General features: G+C 37.8%; 3 protein-coding genes across 5 annotated transcripts in view; 1 reads left to right on the forward strand and 2 right to left on the reverse strand.

Moving 5' to 3' along the window:
• The window catches only part of MAPK8 (mitogen-activated protein kinase 8), a 144,671-nt gene that overhangs the window by 27,066 nt on the left and 98,361 nt on the right, over window positions 1-19,244 (forward strand). For all 3 annotated transcript variants that reach the window (XM_058421506.1, XM_040070896.2, XM_058421505.1), the window contains one exon: window positions 11,026-11,240. The gene's annotated coding sequence lies outside the window, so the exon portion shown is untranslated. The remainder of the gene's footprint in view (window positions 1-11,025; window positions 11,241-19,244) is intronic.
• Window positions 6,472-12,158, reverse strand: PTPN20 (protein tyrosine phosphatase non-receptor type 20). Its single transcript, XM_040071288.1, has 6 exons — window positions 11,975-12,158; window positions 10,175-10,265; window positions 9,330-9,664; window positions 7,681-7,896; window positions 7,354-7,416; window positions 6,472-6,543 (listed from the first exon to the last, which is right to left on the reverse strand). The coding sequence occupies exons 1-6, from the start codon at window positions 12,077-12,079 to the stop codon at window positions 6,472-6,474; spliced, it is 882 nt and encodes a 293-aa protein (XP_039927222.1). The 5' UTR covers window positions 12,080-12,158.
• The window catches only part of FRMPD2 (FERM and PDZ domain containing 2), a 46,942-nt gene continuing 44,388 nt past the window's right edge, over window positions 16,691-19,244 (reverse strand). The window contains exons 35-37 of the mRNA XM_040071293.1: window positions 18,677-18,838; window positions 17,688-17,838; window positions 16,691-16,887 (exon numbers count right to left, since the gene is read on the reverse strand). Coding sequence (XP_039927227.1) covers window positions 16,691-16,887; window positions 17,688-17,838; window positions 18,677-18,838 — 510 coding nt within the window. The remainder of the gene's footprint in view (window positions 16,888-17,687; window positions 17,839-18,676; window positions 18,839-19,244) is intronic.

The raw sequence follows: 19,244 nt of genomic DNA on the forward strand, positions 1-19,244 counted from the left end.
GGGGAATGTGTGGTAACTGAAAAGTGCAAGTGTGAAGAATATTTCATGTCTTGTATTGTCTTTTACTTGAGTACTCATTCAGCACTTCCCAAGCATTACTTGTGGCTTGTGCATCTTCTTTAAGGCAGTGAAGCAGTAGACAAAGAAAATGAGGCATGATACTCTTAAGGAGCTTGCCTTAAAATGAATTATATAGATATGATGAAGAGTGGAACCCAGGAGTTCTGGAGGAATATGTATAGTGCTATTCCAAGTTAAATAAACTAACTTTTTATTTCTTGTATCAAGTGAAAGTCAAATTTCCCGGAGAGTTATTCAATTGTTTTGACTTAGGATTTAAAAAAAAAAAAAAAGTCAGAAAGCATAATGCATTGTTTGTGTTCCTGTTGAATACTCAACTACAAGTTTTGCCTGCTTTCAGTGGATTAAAAAAGGGTGCAAGAAGCATAGGTTAATGAGAGCCCAAGGTTCAGTTCCTGCTCATGGAACAATGGCAGCCTCCTGATCACATGAGTGTCGTCAGGATGGTTCCTTCAGTGACTTGGTGCTAAACCTGCAGTAAAATAAAAAACTAGGGGAAGTTTGGGATTTTCTTACAAAGACTCAGATTTGGATATATTGTTTCATCAAACATTTCTGAAAGTGTGTGTGCTAAGTTTCTGCTACAGGGGTGCTTTTGCATGTGTTACCATATGTGGCAAGACTGCAGGCCAGGCATAATTTCTCCTGATGTTGTAGCCCAGGCTTCTGCTTTATCAGCACTTTTACAAATACAATAACAGCAGTTTCCTTGTGCTCATGTTGGGGATTTGCTTTGTGAATACTTGTGTTGCTATAGCTACATTTCCCTAATGTTCATTATTTCTCGTAGTGTCCTTGTCACTTATCCAAAGGTGCTGGCATTAAGCAAGCTCACAGCATGTTGTTTTTGCCTTGGGAACTATTGGTAGGTGTACTGAATGAGCCAGGAGGTACTGCAGCTGGTGCTTTGCCTGGAATAAGTCTGTTTCAGCCATGAAGGAAGTGGTAATGGAAGTAGTTAGAAGCTTTTTACAGCAGTTCGATGGGAAAGGAAAGCCTACAGCCATTGGCATGTCTTTCCGAGAGTGTTGAACAGGAAGGAGAAGAAGGGATTGTCATCTCTCAAGAGAACAAATGCAGGGAGGGGAGGGAGCACAGGCAACCTCAGTTAATTGCTAGGTTGTGTAATGAGCTGGGGTGCTGGACAGCTACTGTATAGTCCCCATTGTGTCTGTCGCCTGGTTGGGGGTGTACTGCTCTCAGGCATTTTAACTGCTTTTTGGGATTTTGTTTGGGAACCGTTTAATGAGAAAGCTAAATGGCTGTATAATTCAGAACAGGATTGCAAAAAGTTCACTGTCCCTCAGGCATGAATGCGTAACTGGTGCTGTGCAGAAAAGGCAGTGAATTCTGAATAGCCACCTACTTCATATGAGAGGACACTGAACAGTTAAGACTGCGTAAAAAAGTAGAGATGATCGCTGGCAGATATTTTAGACTGACATCCAAGATATGCTCCATACTCTGCATCTTTTCTTAGTCTCCCATATTGTTTTCTCAGGTCTTGTTGAGTCCTTAAGTGGCATTAAAACAGAAACTATCACTTCTTAATGGATGCCAAAAACTCTAAGGCCACTGTGATGATTAAGAAATTGGAATTAAGAAATGTCTGTTTTGTAAGGAGAAGCTGAGAGAGTCTGGACTGTTTAGCAAGGAGAAGAGAATGCTCAGGGGGATCTTATCAATATGTACAAGCTCCTAAATGGGAGGAGATGAAAAGGTAAAGAAGCAGAAACAGATTCCTCTTAATGGTATCCAAAGACAGGACAAGATGCTATGGACACAAACTAAAATCCAGGAAATTTCATTTAAACATCAGAAAAGACTTTTTTTACTCTGAGGATGGTCAAATAGCAGAACAGGCTGCCTAGACATGTCATGGAGTGTCCATCCCAGAGATATCCCAAACCCGTGCTCAAGGTGACACTGCTGGGAATTGGAGGGTTTAGAGTGGATAGTTCCCAGAGCTCCCTTCCAATCTCAGCTATCCTGAGTTGTGGTTCTGGGATCCACTGTTGGTTGTTCCACACTGTTGGGTCTGGAGGAGCATGGATGAAGCATGAGGTTCTGTTATTCCCAGTGTGCACAAAGTAAGTGACCAAGACAAAACCGATGATATCAGCATGGAAATACAGAATACTCTTCTGGTTTCACAAGCTTATTTCTAACCGTACAAAGCGACACCTGTGCATGACTATGTGCAAACCACACTTCAGTGTTACACATACCTTTATAAGTGCTGCGTCCTTCCATCACACATATTACTGGACATTTTAAAGCTTCATCTAGTAGTGGAGTCTAACTCCCAGTCTGCTTAGCCTGCAAGGGTGAGCTCTCCTTTCTGTGTAAGGAGCTCAACCAACTTCTGTTTCTTTTTGTATTACAATAATATTTAGTCAGCTTTGCAAGCAATAGGCAGGTAATCTTCACGTTGAGCCCAGCTTTGTGATTTAATAGCTGTGAGAAATACCATTGTCCTTCACTAGTAACTGAGTGTTTTGCAGCTGAAGTTGCTGTTCCTATGTAGTTCCAATAAGTAAGACACTCAGATTATGCAAAGTATCATTTAAAGTACTATTTATTACTGCTAACACTTTAAAGGAAGAGAGAATAGTATAGACAAACTTACATCCCCTCAGATATAGTGAACTCTGACTTGTGCAGCACCAAACAAGCATCCAGTATGGGTGTCTGTGGAAGGGGTGCCCCGTTTTGGTCATTTGAATGATTGTATTATTTTTTCACAAGAAAACAAGTCCATTTGGTGTTTCTATTATCCAGTAGAAAGAATGTTCCTGTGAGAGCTTATTGCTGCACTTGCTGTGGGTATAGGCAAGAAGTCACAGTGGTGTAATATCAGTTAGCAAGCGGAATCTGCCCACTGTTACATTTATCTGGCTGTATTTATTCTGCAGTCAAGGGACTCGGAGTGGGTCTGTGCCAAGGGCCGGAGCAACCGGTTGCGATTATCCCTGTGGCAGTCGCGATTTGCCCCTAGATGGCAGTGAGTGCTGCTCTTTGGCAGGACTGTGCAGTGCCTGTATCAGTTTCATCACAGAAGGGCCTGTTGTTCTGCAAGGCCATAAACTTCAAGTGAAAAGACAGGAAAAAAAAAAAAATTGGCTCATCCAGAGAAAATTAGATTAATTTTCTGGCTAAGAAAATTTAAAGGAAACATGATTATATTTGGATAAGTTTCTACTTTTGATTTGAAAACGTTGAAGCCAATTATTTAAACCTGACAATGTTCTTGCAGACAGTAGCACCCATTTTGTCAGGTGTGGATATTTTCAGGTATCTCTTCTGTTGGAGATGGGGTAGTAGAGTACACAGAGGCATCAGCATGAAGCAGTTCTGAGTCCATGGAACTCAATGAAGATATTAATAGAAAAATGAGGATGCATATTTCCCCTTACATACATGATTTCATAGCCTTACAGCTATGCAGTGGTTGTCCGAGCTATACTTGCTTTTAAACTGAGATAAAATAGTAGCTATAAGAGAGTTTAACAGCAGTCTCAATGCTGGTAAAACAGTTACTTCTCCAAAATATGATTAGGAGTTGTGCTGTTCTGTGGACAGGGCTGCTGTCTGAACACAGAGTATGACTGACAAGGATTTGTGCTACAGTGTGAATCTGAGGACTTGCATATGTTTACTTGTTTGGTGTGGTTGTTACGGCAGGCACTGTCTTCAATAAACATGCCCTTTTTGTTCACCTTTGCACTGCAGTTTGTCCTCATTGGCAGCTGGGTGGTAGAGCACAAAGGGAGGTCTCAATACCAGTTCTGAAGTAAGAAGAGTGGCCATAGGCACAGACTGAGCTTCTCTACCATAACACATCTCTTGCACATTAGGATATTTGCAAATTCCAGTCAGAACCTTTATGTGCTAAATAATATCTCATCAGAAATCATCCAGAGCAGTATGATTTTCTTTTGTGACTGAGGAAAGATAGTTTTGTCTGTAGGCAAAGAATCAGAGATTTTATCATCTGTGTTTAGTTTCCAAGTTTTCCAGAACTCTGTAGACCTTAGACAAACCACCAACCACTGCCTCACTTCCCTATGAGTGAAATGGGACAACAGATTTTCCTTTCTTTTCGGTTTATCCTGACGTGTCAAGTCGTGTGAGCTCTTTAGAAGTGTGTTATCTTTTGTTCCATCACTGACCCTCTATCTCCAGGGTGCTTTGCATGAATAAAGAACACAGAAGTGGGACACTCAGTTGTGCTGTGTGTGGGGGGGAGATACTTATCAGCTGCTGGATGTGGCCAGATTCATACATCATTACAAAATCTGCCTTTAGAGGAAGTTTGAAGATAAGCCCCTATCAATAAAGTATTTTCCCTAGACTCATATTGGTAAATAGTTAAGTATTGCAGCTTATTTTTTATAAAAATAAATCGAAATTAAGCAGATTGTTTTCAGAAAATCTTTTTAATATCTCTGTAAAACAGGAAAAACTTATGTCAAACAGCTGCACAGATGATGCACAAATAATGACCTATGAGGATTTTCTTCCAAGTCCAGAATACTTGTTCTAAGCCACAGAAAAAACACCTTTGCATAAAGTACAGGAATATTTTCACTAGGAAGCTTATTAAATTATCGTGGTACAAATGATGAATTGTGCATTCATTACAGTGTAATGCATTGATTGCCTAACAGTACCCATGCATTAATTAAAGTCAAAGTGAAAGGCCAAATACCAAGTGAAGGTAACAAAGTTATGAAAAAAAAAAATGGCTGTTGATATTTGAGAAAATTGTGCAAACAATCCTTTGTATGTAATGTAAAGATAATAATTGCAGAATGTATGGAGAGTGATGCTTCGAGGAAGGACCAAATTCAATAAATTTAAGACAAAACATTGAATTCTGTACATGTTTACATCAATATAAATCCAGGGTTACTCCTGGACTTATTTGGCATTGCTCTGGAACTTTATTAATATGTTTGAAATTAGCCTCTGACTCACATAATTAATTCCATTTCTATATTTTTCTGCCTCCAGACTGTTGGAAGGCAGAAAGAAAAAAATGGGCCATGGCCTTAATTATAATTGTATTACAGAGGCTTTTTCTAAAAGCCATACTTTTAAGTTTTATTTAATACCCCACTCTTTCTGAATTATAAACCTCTAATTTGTAATCGGTAATAAAATAAATAGGTATTTTATTTTATTGCTTCATCTGCAGTTTTATACTCAATGCCACTTAGTATTTTCTCCTTTGCAGAAACCAAATAATTTTTTTAAAAATATGTACAATTTAGTTAGATTGTTTCGGTTTCCTTTGTTTACAAGTTACTCTTCTAATGCACATCTAATCACTTCCATGGGTCACCTTCTGGATAAGGACTTAGAAGTGCTACTGTGGAGACAGATACAATCTTACACCTTGAGCAGCAGATTTCTGTTCAAATTCATACACATGAACAGAAACACTTTTTACAAGAAAAATAAACTGTACAGAGAGTTCTTTAATTTGGGGGCTGATTCAGCCCCTACTGAAACCAGCAGGACATCCCATATTTCAGATCCTAGGTAAGAATGAGAAAATAGTTAATCAGTGTAAAGGATTAGGGAAAGATGAAATATATGTGTGTACCACAACACATGCCCAGTTGTTTCACCTGGTTTAGTATTACATTCCTTTTTCTATGGCCGTAGAATGAAAATACTGATGCTATCTGCATCTGTTCATATTGCTGGAAAAAATTAATATTCCTTCCAATTATTAGAATGCTCTTCCTTTGAAAAGAGCCAGGGTTTAAAGGCATCCTATTTTTTTCTGTCACTTTTTCTTGATTTGTCTAATGATAGTGGTATAAACTCACGGGCTGGAGTAATGACTGGAGATGGTTCTGCATTGTTCAAGCAACCGAAGGTCACCAAATTGAGCCCTTCCATGCCAAAGCCTAAGTGCTGGAGTAAACACTGATTTGCAGTTGGGAAGCCAATAGTGCACAGCAATAGGTGAGGGACAACTAATGTTCCACCAGCACCAACAGAATCTTAGATATTTATAGTTGCCCTCTGGATAGAAAGCTAATTGCAAAGACTGCTATAGCTTTGCTGCAGTCCAAACATATATTCCTAAAAATTAATATGTTATTACACAAAACGCAAAAATTGTCCACAGCGATTCAACACAGCAGTGTTGCAGTGCTGGCTGGCTGTTTCTTCGTACTTTGAGCCAAGAAATAAATGACTTAGGCAGGACATATTAAACCAGGTTTTAAAATTACTTTGAAATCAGAGTAATAAAAAAGCATATAACATAACACCTGTCTGTGCTGGCTTGACATCTCTTTAAAGTAGTTGCTGAGCAGTCCCTGGAGTCCAAGTGGAATAGCAACAGGAAGAGTCATGTTGCAGGAATCATATTCAGTAGGAATCCATTGTGCGGAGGATCTGAAGGACTTCCAGCACAACTTCATAGCAGAATAAATACTCATCCTGTGTATAGAGACACCAGTGGGAAACACCTGGTTACATTCAACATAAATTCTAGACAAAGAAGGATGGATTAACTGAAGTTATATGCTTATATGTTAGACTTTTAGAACAGCAGCATCTCTGTCATATGGATAAAAAATGTACATATTTACGAGAATCCTTGTTCTTTTTGTTCCATCACTGGTAAAAGTACAGGAATGCTGTAGTTTAAGCATGTGCTCAACTCTCATTTAGGACAGTGAAGCTTATATGTTTGCCTTATTTTAGTCACATGTTCAATCATTACCCTGGAGAAAAGTATATCAAAGCATGTGCTAAAATATTTGCCCGTAGGAAGAACTTCTTTTAGTCTTCTCTTGCCAGGTGTTTTCTCTAAGGTGAGTTAGCTGCATCTTGTCTTTTTCTGTGTGAAATCTTTTCAGGACTGGGTTTAGCTCAGGAGTAGAAGGGTTTACTTGGTGATGGTAACTCAGCAATAGCAAGAATTCAAGTGAAAGGTGTAATTTTGCAGGACAGGTTTTATAGTAAATCACTGTTTCTGTGACACTTGCTTTCCTTCTTGCTTTAGAAAAAGAAAGAGGGGTGGGTGTGTCTGTCCTATATTGCTGCTTTGCTTTTATTTCATTTATTTAGTAAGGGACAGACTTTCTTATTTAAAACTGGATACCACTTGCCTAGAAGGCTGTTACTTTCCTGAAATGAGAGTACTCAAATGATATTTTAAGCCCCAGGTTTATCAAAGCATGGGGAGCTGTACCACTGATTGAGTCTTTTAAAAAATAATAATCTAGTTGCATATTTAGAACTTACCTTAGTTTGGATCATGCCAAAACGTTGGTCTCGCAAATCTCTCACTATCTGCTTGATGTTGAACTATCAGAAGAGAACAGTTTTTATTTGGTTGACATGCAAGTTATAAAGGAAGATTTAAGCACATTCAGATGGGGAAGATGTGACAGTTCTTTTAGAAATATATATTTGTAGTTATTATCTTTGTTTAAAACAACAAAAGCTGGGTTTATGCTATTTTGTTAGGGTAAATTCTTATAGGATTTATTCTGTTCTAAGATGCTCCCTCCATCTTGTTGACATCCATATCAATTTGTAATACTTAACAATGACCTGTTTGATACTTACACATAAATCTTTTTCTATATGGCTGAGAAGAATTTCAACACACAGCAGAACTCCACTTCTTCCAATGCCAGTGCTGCAATGAGCAATAATAGGTCCTGTCCTGTGAGCTTTTCTCATGTAACTAATAAATTTTACAAGCTGCTCAGCCAGTTTGGAAGTATTGTGGTCTGGCCAAGTGGTAAATTGCAAATGACTTATAATGCGCTTTTCTTCTGTCTGGAAGAGGGAGACCAGAAAGGTTAAAAATTATCAGTTCCAAAATGGATTTTCATGGAATTCCACTAAATTTTTTCCTTCACCCTCATTCTTAAAATTATTTGTTTACTCTACAATTCTTTAGCTTTTCATACTTGACTCCATTAAAATTTGTTTAAGTTTCAAGAAATACGCTCAGAAACACAGGCCTAGGAAGTTTACTTGATACGTTACTCTATTTCCCTGAAAGAATGTATTTATGTCATTTGTTGGTTAGAAAGGAAAAATAAAATAGTTTTTTTAATTAGAGCATTGTAGTTCCATTTGCTAAAACTGTTTCTGTAGGTGAACTAAGTTTTAGTAATATGAGTTATAATATGAAAGTCACAAAAGTAAAATTGTAAATATCTAATGGCTCTCATATATAAAAGAATAACTTGTGATTAAATACTCAATATGCAAACAACTAAAAATGCTTACAAGAATAAATACAATGTACATAAAATAAAGAGTAATATTCGTTGAATTTTCCTGGGTCAAGACTTCTTGCAGCCAGTTTACAATGCCATGTTAAAATCTGAATGTTAATTACCTGGATTTCTAATATCAGAAGAATTTGAATGTAAGTATGGATTTCTGCTGAAGTAGACCTGTGGCTTTCTGTAGTAGGTTGCTACTAGTTCAGTACAAGCATAGCAATCTTAGTATGTTTATTGAAACAATCACAAATGGTTTTCCATCTGGCCCATTCTAATAGTCGTTTGGAAAGAATCATATCAAGTGTTATACAATGCTTCACACTCAGTGACATAAGGTGAATTTCCTCAAATAGAGAAATTGTTATCTTGATGGAAAAGACACCAAGTTTAGTCTGGTAGAGTTTTTTAAATTATGCCACGAAATAATATGGCCTGCAGAAATTTTTGCAAAGCTTTACTTAATATTGAGGAAGACTGATGAACTTATATGTGCCCCGTTTTCCACGTTCCACCTGGATTCTGTGCTTGTTAAGTTTCAAAAAACTTGCTGCTAGATTTGTAGTTTTATCTGTTTGTGTCTTTTCATAAACAAAAAAATGTAATTTTTCCTAAATTCTAGGATAAAAGACACCTTCTTCCCTTCTTTCCATTCAACCACCACTACAGAATATGAATCCACTCTGGCATGGATATGGTTTGATGAGAATAGCAAGCAATTCTGTGACACACTGAACATACCAGTTCTGCGCCTATTAGAGGTCTCGTTTTTGGAAGCTCCTGTCAGAACATATGGATCCATTGCAATGAGCAAAAAAGAAGAACCTTGTGCTAATTTTCATGACTGTTACTCAGATTTTTACATCCCTAAAAAATACTGAGCACATAATATGGAAGAAGCAAACAATACTACTTGTATCCACTCACATAAACTACATAATCAATTTCATCATATATGAAAGTATTAAGTAAACTTACCTGCTTGTTGATAATTTCTATTTTTCTAATTATGAAGTATTCCAGAATCTGGTAATTGTGCAGCCTGAGATAGAAATTAGGCAGGTCTTTAGAGTTATAGGGAGATTCAGGCCAGTATCGATGACATTTGACTTGCCCTAGCTCCACTTCTTTTGTCATCATGGCGATCACATCTGATTCACTCTCCCAGACCATTTGCCAGAAATCGGCCATAGTAGATGGCAGAGGCCCCTGGGTTATAATATAAAAGTGTTCCTCTTCTCCAACATTCATTCTAATGTAACTTGCATTAATGTAGCCATTCTTTTCTCCCAGAGGAACTCGTGTCTTATCATCTGTACAGAAACAGAAAGATGCCATTTGATTTGTGGATCTGAAACAAAGTTCTACCATCTCCAGCACTCATGATATAGGAAGCCTCAATCTCTCCAGAAAAGTATGACTCTGGATTTTAGAATACATTTGACTAGCAGCACTAGTATTAATCATTGCAAGTAGGAATTCCCACAGATAAATTGTATGGTTCATTGCAGCTTTATTTCTCTTAAGGTACTTGTGTAACACTGTGAAAAGCCTTCTAATTACAACAGAATTGTTTGCCAGTGTTCCAAAATAGTGTGCCCAATGCTACTTTTCATGTATTGCATAGGAATGTTGTCACTGGATATTGGGATTATAAACCAGAAAAACCTCCAAGAATATATATACTGCATCACTGATAGATAGAGATGTTACAATTTTTTGCATGTGATGTCCTGTTGCTGCAGTTTAGAAGGACATCAAGGGTCAAGAAAATTTTCTCGTGTTTCTATGATGACTTTTTTCTCATTTCTGTGCATACTTACATGGAAGGATATCTTGGTATCTGTTTTTATTCTGGTTTTCTGGTGCTTTGCCAGTTCTGCAATCATCTATTGGTTTCACATGTTCTAAAGCCTAGATCAAAAAGAAATAGTCAATCCACGTAGTTCACATCCTCAACAGACACTTTTTACAGTGTCAGTGTGAACAAACTTTACTGCTGCATATAACCCAAGACTGCCAAAAAGACTTCTTACAAAAGAGAATCAGTACATCATTCCCTAAACTTCTAGGCAAGGAATTAAATTTGCTTTGTATTTTCTTTGCCCTGCACAATATTTCTGCATTTTAAAGTGATAATTCCAACCCTCATCCTCAGACCCCATCATTACAAGTCCCTGTTGTATATTGCTGTATTATAGATGTTTGGAATACTGTCTTGGCCAAATGTCAGCATTTATGATTGATAACACAATGACTAAACACTGACTATTGCACTATTAATGGTGCAAAAATGGCCGTGAATATTTTTCAGTGATGAAGAAAGTGATAAATATGGGGAACAGCACCAGTGATATTAAGTGCAAATCATACAGTCATTAAGAACTTCACAGCAAATTTAGGGGAGTTGAATGCAGTGTAGTCAGAAGCAGGAATGTACAAGTTTATTTAATTTACATTTTTTGTGTTACCTCGATTTTTTTGTCTACCTATTTGCTATGGATTGCACAATGCTCAGCCATCACATTCTACAACTATACATTGATGTGAACTGAAGTACATGTGACAGTTCTTGAACACTTTCATCAGTTACTATGTCTTTTACTCAGATAAAATATCCACTGGCTTTGGTAGCCAGCACTTTACTTATTAGATCTTTATGTTTTCTGTGCAGATGTGTGACTCAGCTTACAGCAAACTATACCTTCAACAGCAATGGAAAGTAATGAATGGAAATTAATACATGCCCTTGAGCCTTCAGGGAGTGTCAGCAAATCCTATACACCTGAGCCTGTGGGATTTTCTACCCAGAAAGAGAGATACAGGCAAGTGAAAGAAACTGATAACATTGCAATTACTATGGAAAAGTGGCAGGAATCCATTTCAATGGTAATGAGCATATCTTTTAAAGGAAAATCCAGTACTATGTTGAAGAATTAAAAAATAATCTGTTCTTTGGAAATTTGATGATAATTGCATACTCTGTTTATGTTCTGAAACAAGAGATTTTATAAGCCTTGCTAATTTCACTTTTTTTTCATTATTAATATGCAGTCAGATATAATTCTGTGTTTTTGTTATCTGTGGAGGTACATTACTTTTTCTTTGTAATTTCACTAAGTCCCTGACCATAACGGCATCTTGTGACAATGAGTTCTGTGGATAACTGGAGTGTCCCATTGTGTGGAGCATTTTCTTTTCAGCTGTTTCTACACTAGTGAATCCTTAGCAGCATGGATTTCTTGCTTAGGTTCAGCCCCTAGGGTAGTTCCTAGGCAGATGTTCAGCAGAACTGAGGGGGTAATAGGAAGAAGTCAGTCTAGGAAGAAGTGATTTTTAATCTACTTTATGAATGTTACATTCTTTGTTTTCATTCTATATGGGCGGTATCTTTGAACGGGGAATGGTGTAAGGCTGATGTGTGGAAAGGGAGAGATGCAAATGCTGTACTGTCACCCAAACAGCAGAGTTGAAAACCCATTTTGGCTGGAATAATTATCAGAAAAAAAGGAATCAGTAAAGATATACAAGCTGAACTCCCATACAGTATGCAGTAGGCTATTAAAAGTCACTTTCTTAGCTATGCTGAACTGTTAGTTCTTAAAAAAGCAATCACAGTTTACCATAAACTCCTTTAGCACCTCTTGATTCTCAATCCGCAGCTGAATGCCTTGAATAAGACCTGTTATTCCAGTCCTTGGATCTATTCCACTCTGTGATGGTTTCATGTTAATTAACCGAGTCAGTTCCTCTCCAGAAGCAAAGGTTCTGTCTATGTATCAACAACAACAAAAACAAACAAGAAACCAAAACATAACAACAAAAAACCAAGAAGCTTTTAATTATTATTGTTCATAGTGCAGAATCTTGGCTTTAAAAACTAGTGAGCTGCAGTATGTACATATATTTTGCTGCTTATATTGTGGAAATGAAATGTGAGAAGATGGAAGAAAATATTTTCAACTTATATTCACAGCAGAAAGAAGAAAAAGTCAACATCATGGATACAACCAGCAGTACATTTCATGTTATTTGGAAGCAGATCCAACTATTGCAAGTTATTTCCTCACAGAGTTTATAAATACAGTCTGTTCTAAATAAACTGTTCTTGCAGAATTGGAAACTTTAATGCTAGTTTATACTGGTAGAGGAGACTCTGGCCACATCTTCACGGAGGATCATCTTCATGTTTCCAGCACTTCCATGACAGTTAGTATTGCCACACTCCCCTGCTAGGAATAATCATGGCAAATTCATCCTTCCTAAATTAAACATGTATTTTTCTTCTCATCTTAACTCACGCTGCCCTTCCAGAACAAAATATGATCTATCTTTGATGAATCAAATCAGTTTTACTACTTAGCTCATCCTGAAATGTATGTTCTGATCCAGTACTTGATAGATTAAGAAAATGGATAAACATTGCATCTCCAGAAATGTCATTACTTTACTGGAGTGATAGAAAAACTTTTGTTCCCATGTTGAGTAAAACCAGTAGCTTGTTATGTAAAAAATAATGGCTTGAGGCAGAGGAATTACGGAATTTGTGTTTTTTACTCATAGGCTACTATTTGCAAGGATAACATACCAGCTGTCCCAAAGAAAAGCTGATGATATGTTCCAGGGGTTTGTTGCAGGTAGAAAACAAGAAGAAATGCTCTGCTTTCCTCTTGTAAAGTGTCCTCTAAGTAATTTCTGTTACAGTAGAGTTGTGCTTGCTGTGTTTTTGTCTGGGCTACAACTTGCCTCTGCCTTGCCTGAGCTTCTAAGACACTTTCTGTTTGCATCCCATTCTTTAACTCTTGAAGAGGCTCCTATTATCTAGTTGAAAGTGCCAGTGAAGATAGGTCCCCTCTCCAGACAAAGCACACTATTTCCCATACACCTCTCCTTCCAGATCAAGGGGAATTGAAAAACCCCAAACTCTGAGCAGATAGTAGATGTAGATTTGTTAAAATTTTCTATTTGCTGGCCAGCAAGGCTTGGTAGTGTGAGGGAGTTACCTGTGTTTTACTTCTAATAAGATCCATCAGCAACCCATTGCCTCCACCAGGTGAGAAGAAGCAAGGAGAGAGATCAATCTGTATCTCACAGAATCTGTGAGATACTGCAGCATCCTCAGTGTGATTCCTTTTGCAAATTATTCTCATTTGGAACAGAAGTAGCTTAATTTTCATAAAGGAACAATTAGGTAGATTCTTTCTGTAAAAACTCCTGGTGTTAGAGGGGCTTTGGCACCTGAGCTGTAAAAGTGCTTCAGTACATGCTTCAGCACTGTTCTAGAGTTTTTAATGAAATTGTCATGGGAGTGAAATTCAGTGATTCTGGGAACAAAGTCTTGTGAGAAAATTTGACCCTTCATTCTGTATTTTTAAGTGTTCAGTTTACATTTTTTGTGAAGTTGTATGGGAACAGTAAGGGAAAAAGGAAAGACCTCATGATGCATGTCCCCTTTTAGAGTTACAAAAGTTTGTATGGCCTATATATGCATCTGTGGTAAAAAGTGTGTCTTGAGTGCCCTTGTCTTTTAGAGTGAAAGAGCAAATCCTTAGATTGTATACAAGGGATTAGTGTTGTTCTCAATGCACATATATGGAGGAGCTGGGCTATACTGTTGAAGAAAGAAGAGAAGTTTTTGCATGATTACTTCTAGGTAGACCAGGAATCCTGTGGGGCATAACATCATCTTCATTGTTCCAGTTGCCTGACTCAGACTGTTGATTTTCTCTTCTGCAGCTTTCACATTCTGCACATTTCTGTGACCTGTAAAACAACGTCAGTTCAAGAGGCAGAAGCTTTGATAGTCTGAACCATACAAATAATTTGTGTTTAATCTATTTGTGCTCACTTTTAACTTTCTTGAGCAACTACTTTCAATAACTAGTCAGAACTCTGAAGATCATAAGGAGTTGTAGCATTTTGTCTGGAGTATTGTTTGCAAATATAGCTACTGGAAAATACTATTGTCTGTATGCGATTATTGTTGGGCTTTTTCAGAGGTAAGAACATACTCTGAATAAAAAACTGCTCAAAAATGACTGGAAGTAAGGTTTCTCACAGCTAGAGACAATTTTCATATATGACATTTTTTAGTTGTCAGCCCTTACACCTGGAAGCTTCAATTCTCTTGTCCTAGTAGTTGTGTGGAAGCTGTTTAGTGTCTCTTCCTGCAGGTGGAGCTGAATTCCAATAGGCCCGTGCTTCTGTAATTTTCATACCGTATTAGGACAGAGCTGGAAATATAAGAATAGTTTATCCATGCTATTTATTTTAATAGTTTGACTTCATTTGGAAGAATTACCTGTCCAAAACGTTACTGATGATATCCTTGTAGTCTTGTCCAGCCAGCTGACATTGCAGAGGACATTTGTCTGTTCTTTCTGCATCCTGCAGGTTTCAAATAAGAAAAAGCTGTGAAAAACCAGTACAGAGAAACATCAAGAACATAGTTAATTTCATCAACACTCTTTCTTATTTCTAACGGAAATGTGTCCTTCACTCAAGAAGGAATGGGAAAATATAAGTTTCCACTTTCAGAAGAAAGTGTGTATTGCAGTAACTAGTCGGAGTAAAAAGCCTTATCAGCTGCATTTTTAAATTTATGAACAATAGAACAATACAGTCTAGAGACACCTCTGCATCTCAGCATCATGACTGAACTTTGAAAAGTTTGTTATATCCTCTCTGATCTCAGAAAGAAAATGGAATCACAGGAATCATGAGTCACACTCTTCCCCTCCAATTCTTGGCAGCAAGAAGCACCAGTGTCTGAGATGAAACTGTTGGTAATAATTTCCTTTTTTAATCTTAGACACAATGATGCCAACAGCAGAAGCAGGGTGCAGCTGCTCTGCTGAAGAAGCACTCAACTAACAGAGAAGGCAGACCCTTGATGACCCTCCATATGCAATATAAGCATAGTATTGGTGTCTGGTTTTCCAACCTAAAGAGTAATAAGGTGTCCTTATTATAACTAGGTCCTACATTTAAATAATGATGCAGGATATCTGCTGTTAGTATGTGAAAGTAGCTGCTTCTCAGCTGTAACACTTGATAAATATTTAAATTTTAGTTTGAATTAGTGTTTCTTCTTTCACTTCTTAATATTTCAGATGCACCCAGAAAACACCCTGGCATACTGCATACTTCACACACTGAATGCCACAGAGAATTTTAATGGTATCTCCCACTTGTGCTTTATTTTCTTACTTTTGTGCATGTATTTTTCAGTTCAAATAGGGATGTTTATAGATGCTGATTTAAGCATGAGTTCATCTACCCAGTTTCTGCACCTACTGATTACATAGATCAGGGACTGCTGCATTGATTTTTGTTTTCAATTTGCACAGAAAATGTGTTTTAGTGATTTTTTTTTTTTTTTTTTTTTTTTTTTTTTTTTTTTTGGTAGCTTGTCGTTTTCAAAGTCTACATCTCTGAAGTAGATGAGTAGATGGCAGCTGTGCTCTATAAAGTAAACCAGAAATAGTTTCTATTCCTAGGTTACATCTAAAGGCAAGGTGGAAACAATGAAGAAGAGAGAGGTTAATGGAACCAATTCAGGGAAAACCCTAAGCACTTGCTCAAATTTAGGCATGTGCTGTGCTGAACTAGATAGAATTAACCACTTTGCTTAAAACTAAATGTTTCCCTTAATACCTTGCTAGCTGGGGGATTTGATAGGTAACCTGTAACCTTACTACCATCTCTTACTTCTCACCGATACTGTTTGGGTGTGCTTCTTTGTCAGATCATAGATGTGACCTTATTTTGACATTACATTTTACCAGTCTCTAAAAGTTTAGTTTCAACACCCATTCCAACAGCATGCTTAAAACTTCCACAAACAAATTCTTCTTCAAGGTTTACTCAGCTTATTTATGTTAAGGATTCTTACCATTTTTCTAGTTCAATTACATTATTTGAATCAGGGTTTGGGGTTTTTGTTTGTTTTCTGGAGGATAAGAAGACCTAAATTTCTCATGTTTACTGAGGAGTTTTACAGTTTTAAAATTAGGAATAATAGATGCTCTGAAATTTAATGTGGAATATCTTGCAAAATCATAGCCATGTTTGTAGAAATTTAGATGCATTTGAATTATGAATAGTAGTGGGGATAGCTGAATAGAAATCTTTTAATGTATATAGAAATACTGAAAGAATAGTAAAAGCAATAAATTATTCATTTCAGTATTATAAAGTATCAGAACAAGGCTTGCATATGCAACCTTTCTTCCCTCCACCCTTTTAGCATATGTATTATGCTTATCATATGCTCTTATCTCAGTGGAATCCTGACTCACTCAAACATCAGCAGCTCCAGTCATGGCAGCACACTTTCCTCACATTAAACTTTTTTCATTAAGAAGGTGTGGTTCTTGCCCACATTGCAGCAAGCCCATGTTGTAAACAAACAGATGAGCACGTTGCCTGATAACTTCTGAAAACTTCTCTGATTTTACCTTGTTGCACATTTGGTTGGAGCCTTCTTCCTTGAAACTGGAAATTGGCTGAGCTTGCAGGCTTTCCCCACCACTTGCTGAATACCAGAAAACAAAAGCCAAATCAGTGCATGAAAATATAGGTCCATTTCTTCTCTACTGCTTAGACCAAAGTGCTTTGACCTCAGATGGGGCACTGAGATATAGTGTCTTAAACTGGCAAGGAATCTCCCTCTTGTGAATGTGAATATGAATTTTATATCCTTGCTTCCACTCCCAGCTTTAATTAGTATTTAACATTTGAGTATTCAGTAGAGCAGAGCATAGAGCACGAAGTTCTTCCAGCTAGTCATGCCTCTAAGTACTGCCCTATGCAAGATGGATGTGCTCTCAAATGAGTAACAATAGACCTGTGAGCAGAGGCTTCTGGATTTGAGCATGAAGAAGCACAGAAGTGAGAGGATCTGTCTGCCAGACAGAACAGGAGGTGTAGTGCTTTCAGGAGATAAGTAGGAGTGATGGGATGTGAAGTTTGTGGGAGAAGTATTTTAGTAACTGAGCCCAAAACAGGCTGTGATTCCATCAGTGAGTTGCATAAAATGGGGTAAAATCAGACCAACATTCATGACTTAAAATCTTAGGTTCAGTTAAAGCATCTTTGATTGTCTTACAACTTTGTTCCTAGGCTTAAAAACCACACTCGGGCATTCCTTCCATGTGGTCCTATGTCTTGAGCAGTTTAGCCAGAGCTGCAAATCAGGATGAGGAATGTCATTTGTACCTACATCTGTGAAACAGGACTAACTGTAAAACTGACTCATTTTGCTAATACCAAAGTTGAATTCAGGCAACACATAATCCCACTTCTGTCATATGGTGAGTGGATGGAGCTGCTTACCAGGCTCTGCCTTTGTGTTGCTCTGGTTGCCTGAATAAGCCCAGTGCAAAGCCACACTTCGGCAGACAGTGAGTTGAACAGTGCCTTGAGCCTTGCGCAGCAGTTCTGTGACTGTTTGGCGTGGCAGACCAGACACAAAAGTCTCATTCACCTGAAAAATACAATGATGTGTATTTCCAGATTCATCCTAGTACTGGGATAACCATCCTAGCACTTTATACAACTTATTTGAACTTCACGTGTCACAATTTTCTCCCATTTGTGGGAGATAATTCTCATTCTCTCCTAACATGCTTAATCCTTCATCTTTATATCTTTATACCATGATTGTCAGGACACCACGAAATTATTGCCTGAGATAGTAAGTGGGCTTTCCCCCATTCCTCAGTGAGAAGATGAAGGAGAGAAGGAAGAACAAGAAAATCAAACTATTTTGAAACTCAAGGAGGGGGAAGAAAAAATATTTTGGGGTAATAAAAAGGATGATTTATATTAAAAGGTGGCAGGGTAGCTAGGATAGCAAGATTTTAAGTAAAGACTCAAAAGCCCTAATTCCAGTGCTTTTTTTGTTTGTCTTGATAACACCTAACAGGGTCCATGACAGGTTTTTCCCAGTAGCCTCCTGGTTAGCTGGGACCTGCATGCTTGGCCAGTTAACTCTGGTTTCCCTGAACTTTCTCTGGAATCCTCGCTGGGCACAGTTACAGTCCTGAGAAGGTGCAGTTGGCTGCTTGCTCTGTTGTTCTGAGTTTGCCTCTGGAGTTACCAGCTCTGGGGAGGCCCAGTCCCACAGGAGGCTGAGCACCAGGGAAGACGCAGAGCCCCAGGACAACCCTCTGAGCACCAGGAGCTGAGGGACGCCACATCCTACACGCTACTGTGCAAAGCAGCATCAGATTTCCGATCTGCGCCACCTTTATGTTGAACAGATGCTCTTTATAGAGTAACCAGAGAAAATGTAAGCCAAAGCAATGAAGAACAAACATTACCTTAAGTAGGATGTCACCAACTTGAAGTCTCCCATCTAGATCTGCGCTGCTGTCCGGGCTGATGGCTTTTATTAGGATAGCCCTGCCATTTTTTCCACCTACCAGTGCAAATCCTAGGCTTCCGTTTTCTGCTTTTTCCAGCTCAATCTTGATAATGAAGTCCTACAATAGACAAGGATGCAATCTAAAGTGGAGTTTATTCAGGGTAGTATTTTGTTTGCATTTTTATTACCAAAGATTCCCATTATTCCCACAGTCCTCACTCTGATGTGGATTATGGGATACATCCTACTCTTGAATAGATCTATAGAGCTTCCAGGGACCAAGATAACAGCTGCATGTATGTATCAGAATGAAAATAGTACATACTATACTACATAAGTACATACTTATTTTCATACACTTTTTAATAATTGCTGCTGGGGGAAATAACCCAGCAAAGAGCAAAGAAGCATGTACTTCTGTAATCCTTTTATAATATATCAAATAAATCACCTTAATTGACAAATAAGGCATTATTATCTCCAGCATGACACTAATGTAGTACATAGTTTATTCTCTTATTTTT

Source organism: Hirundo rustica, chromosome 8 (genome assembly GCF_015227805.2).
Source record: "Hirundo rustica isolate bHirRus1 chromosome 8, bHirRus1.pri.v3, whole genome shotgun sequence".
NCBI classification, from domain to species: Eukaryota; Metazoa; Chordata; class Aves; order Passeriformes; family Hirundinidae; genus Hirundo; species Hirundo rustica.

What these genes read in the sequence shown, in the direction of transcription:
- PTPN20 (XM_040071288.1), bottom strand. Translation starts at nt 12,079, where the DNA reads ATGAAACCATCACAGAGTGGAATAGATCCAAGGACTGGAATAACAGGT. An exon ending in ATATAGAAAAAGATTTATGT is followed by an intron (nt 7,417 to 7,680) that starts GTAAGTATCAAA and finishes CTCTTCTGATAG; the next exon opens with TTCAACATCAAGCAGATAGT. An exon ending in TTGGCATGATCCAAACTAAG is followed by an intron (nt 6,544 to 7,353) that starts GTAAGTTCTAAA and finishes CTCTATACACAG; the next exon opens with GATGAGTATTTATTCTGCTA.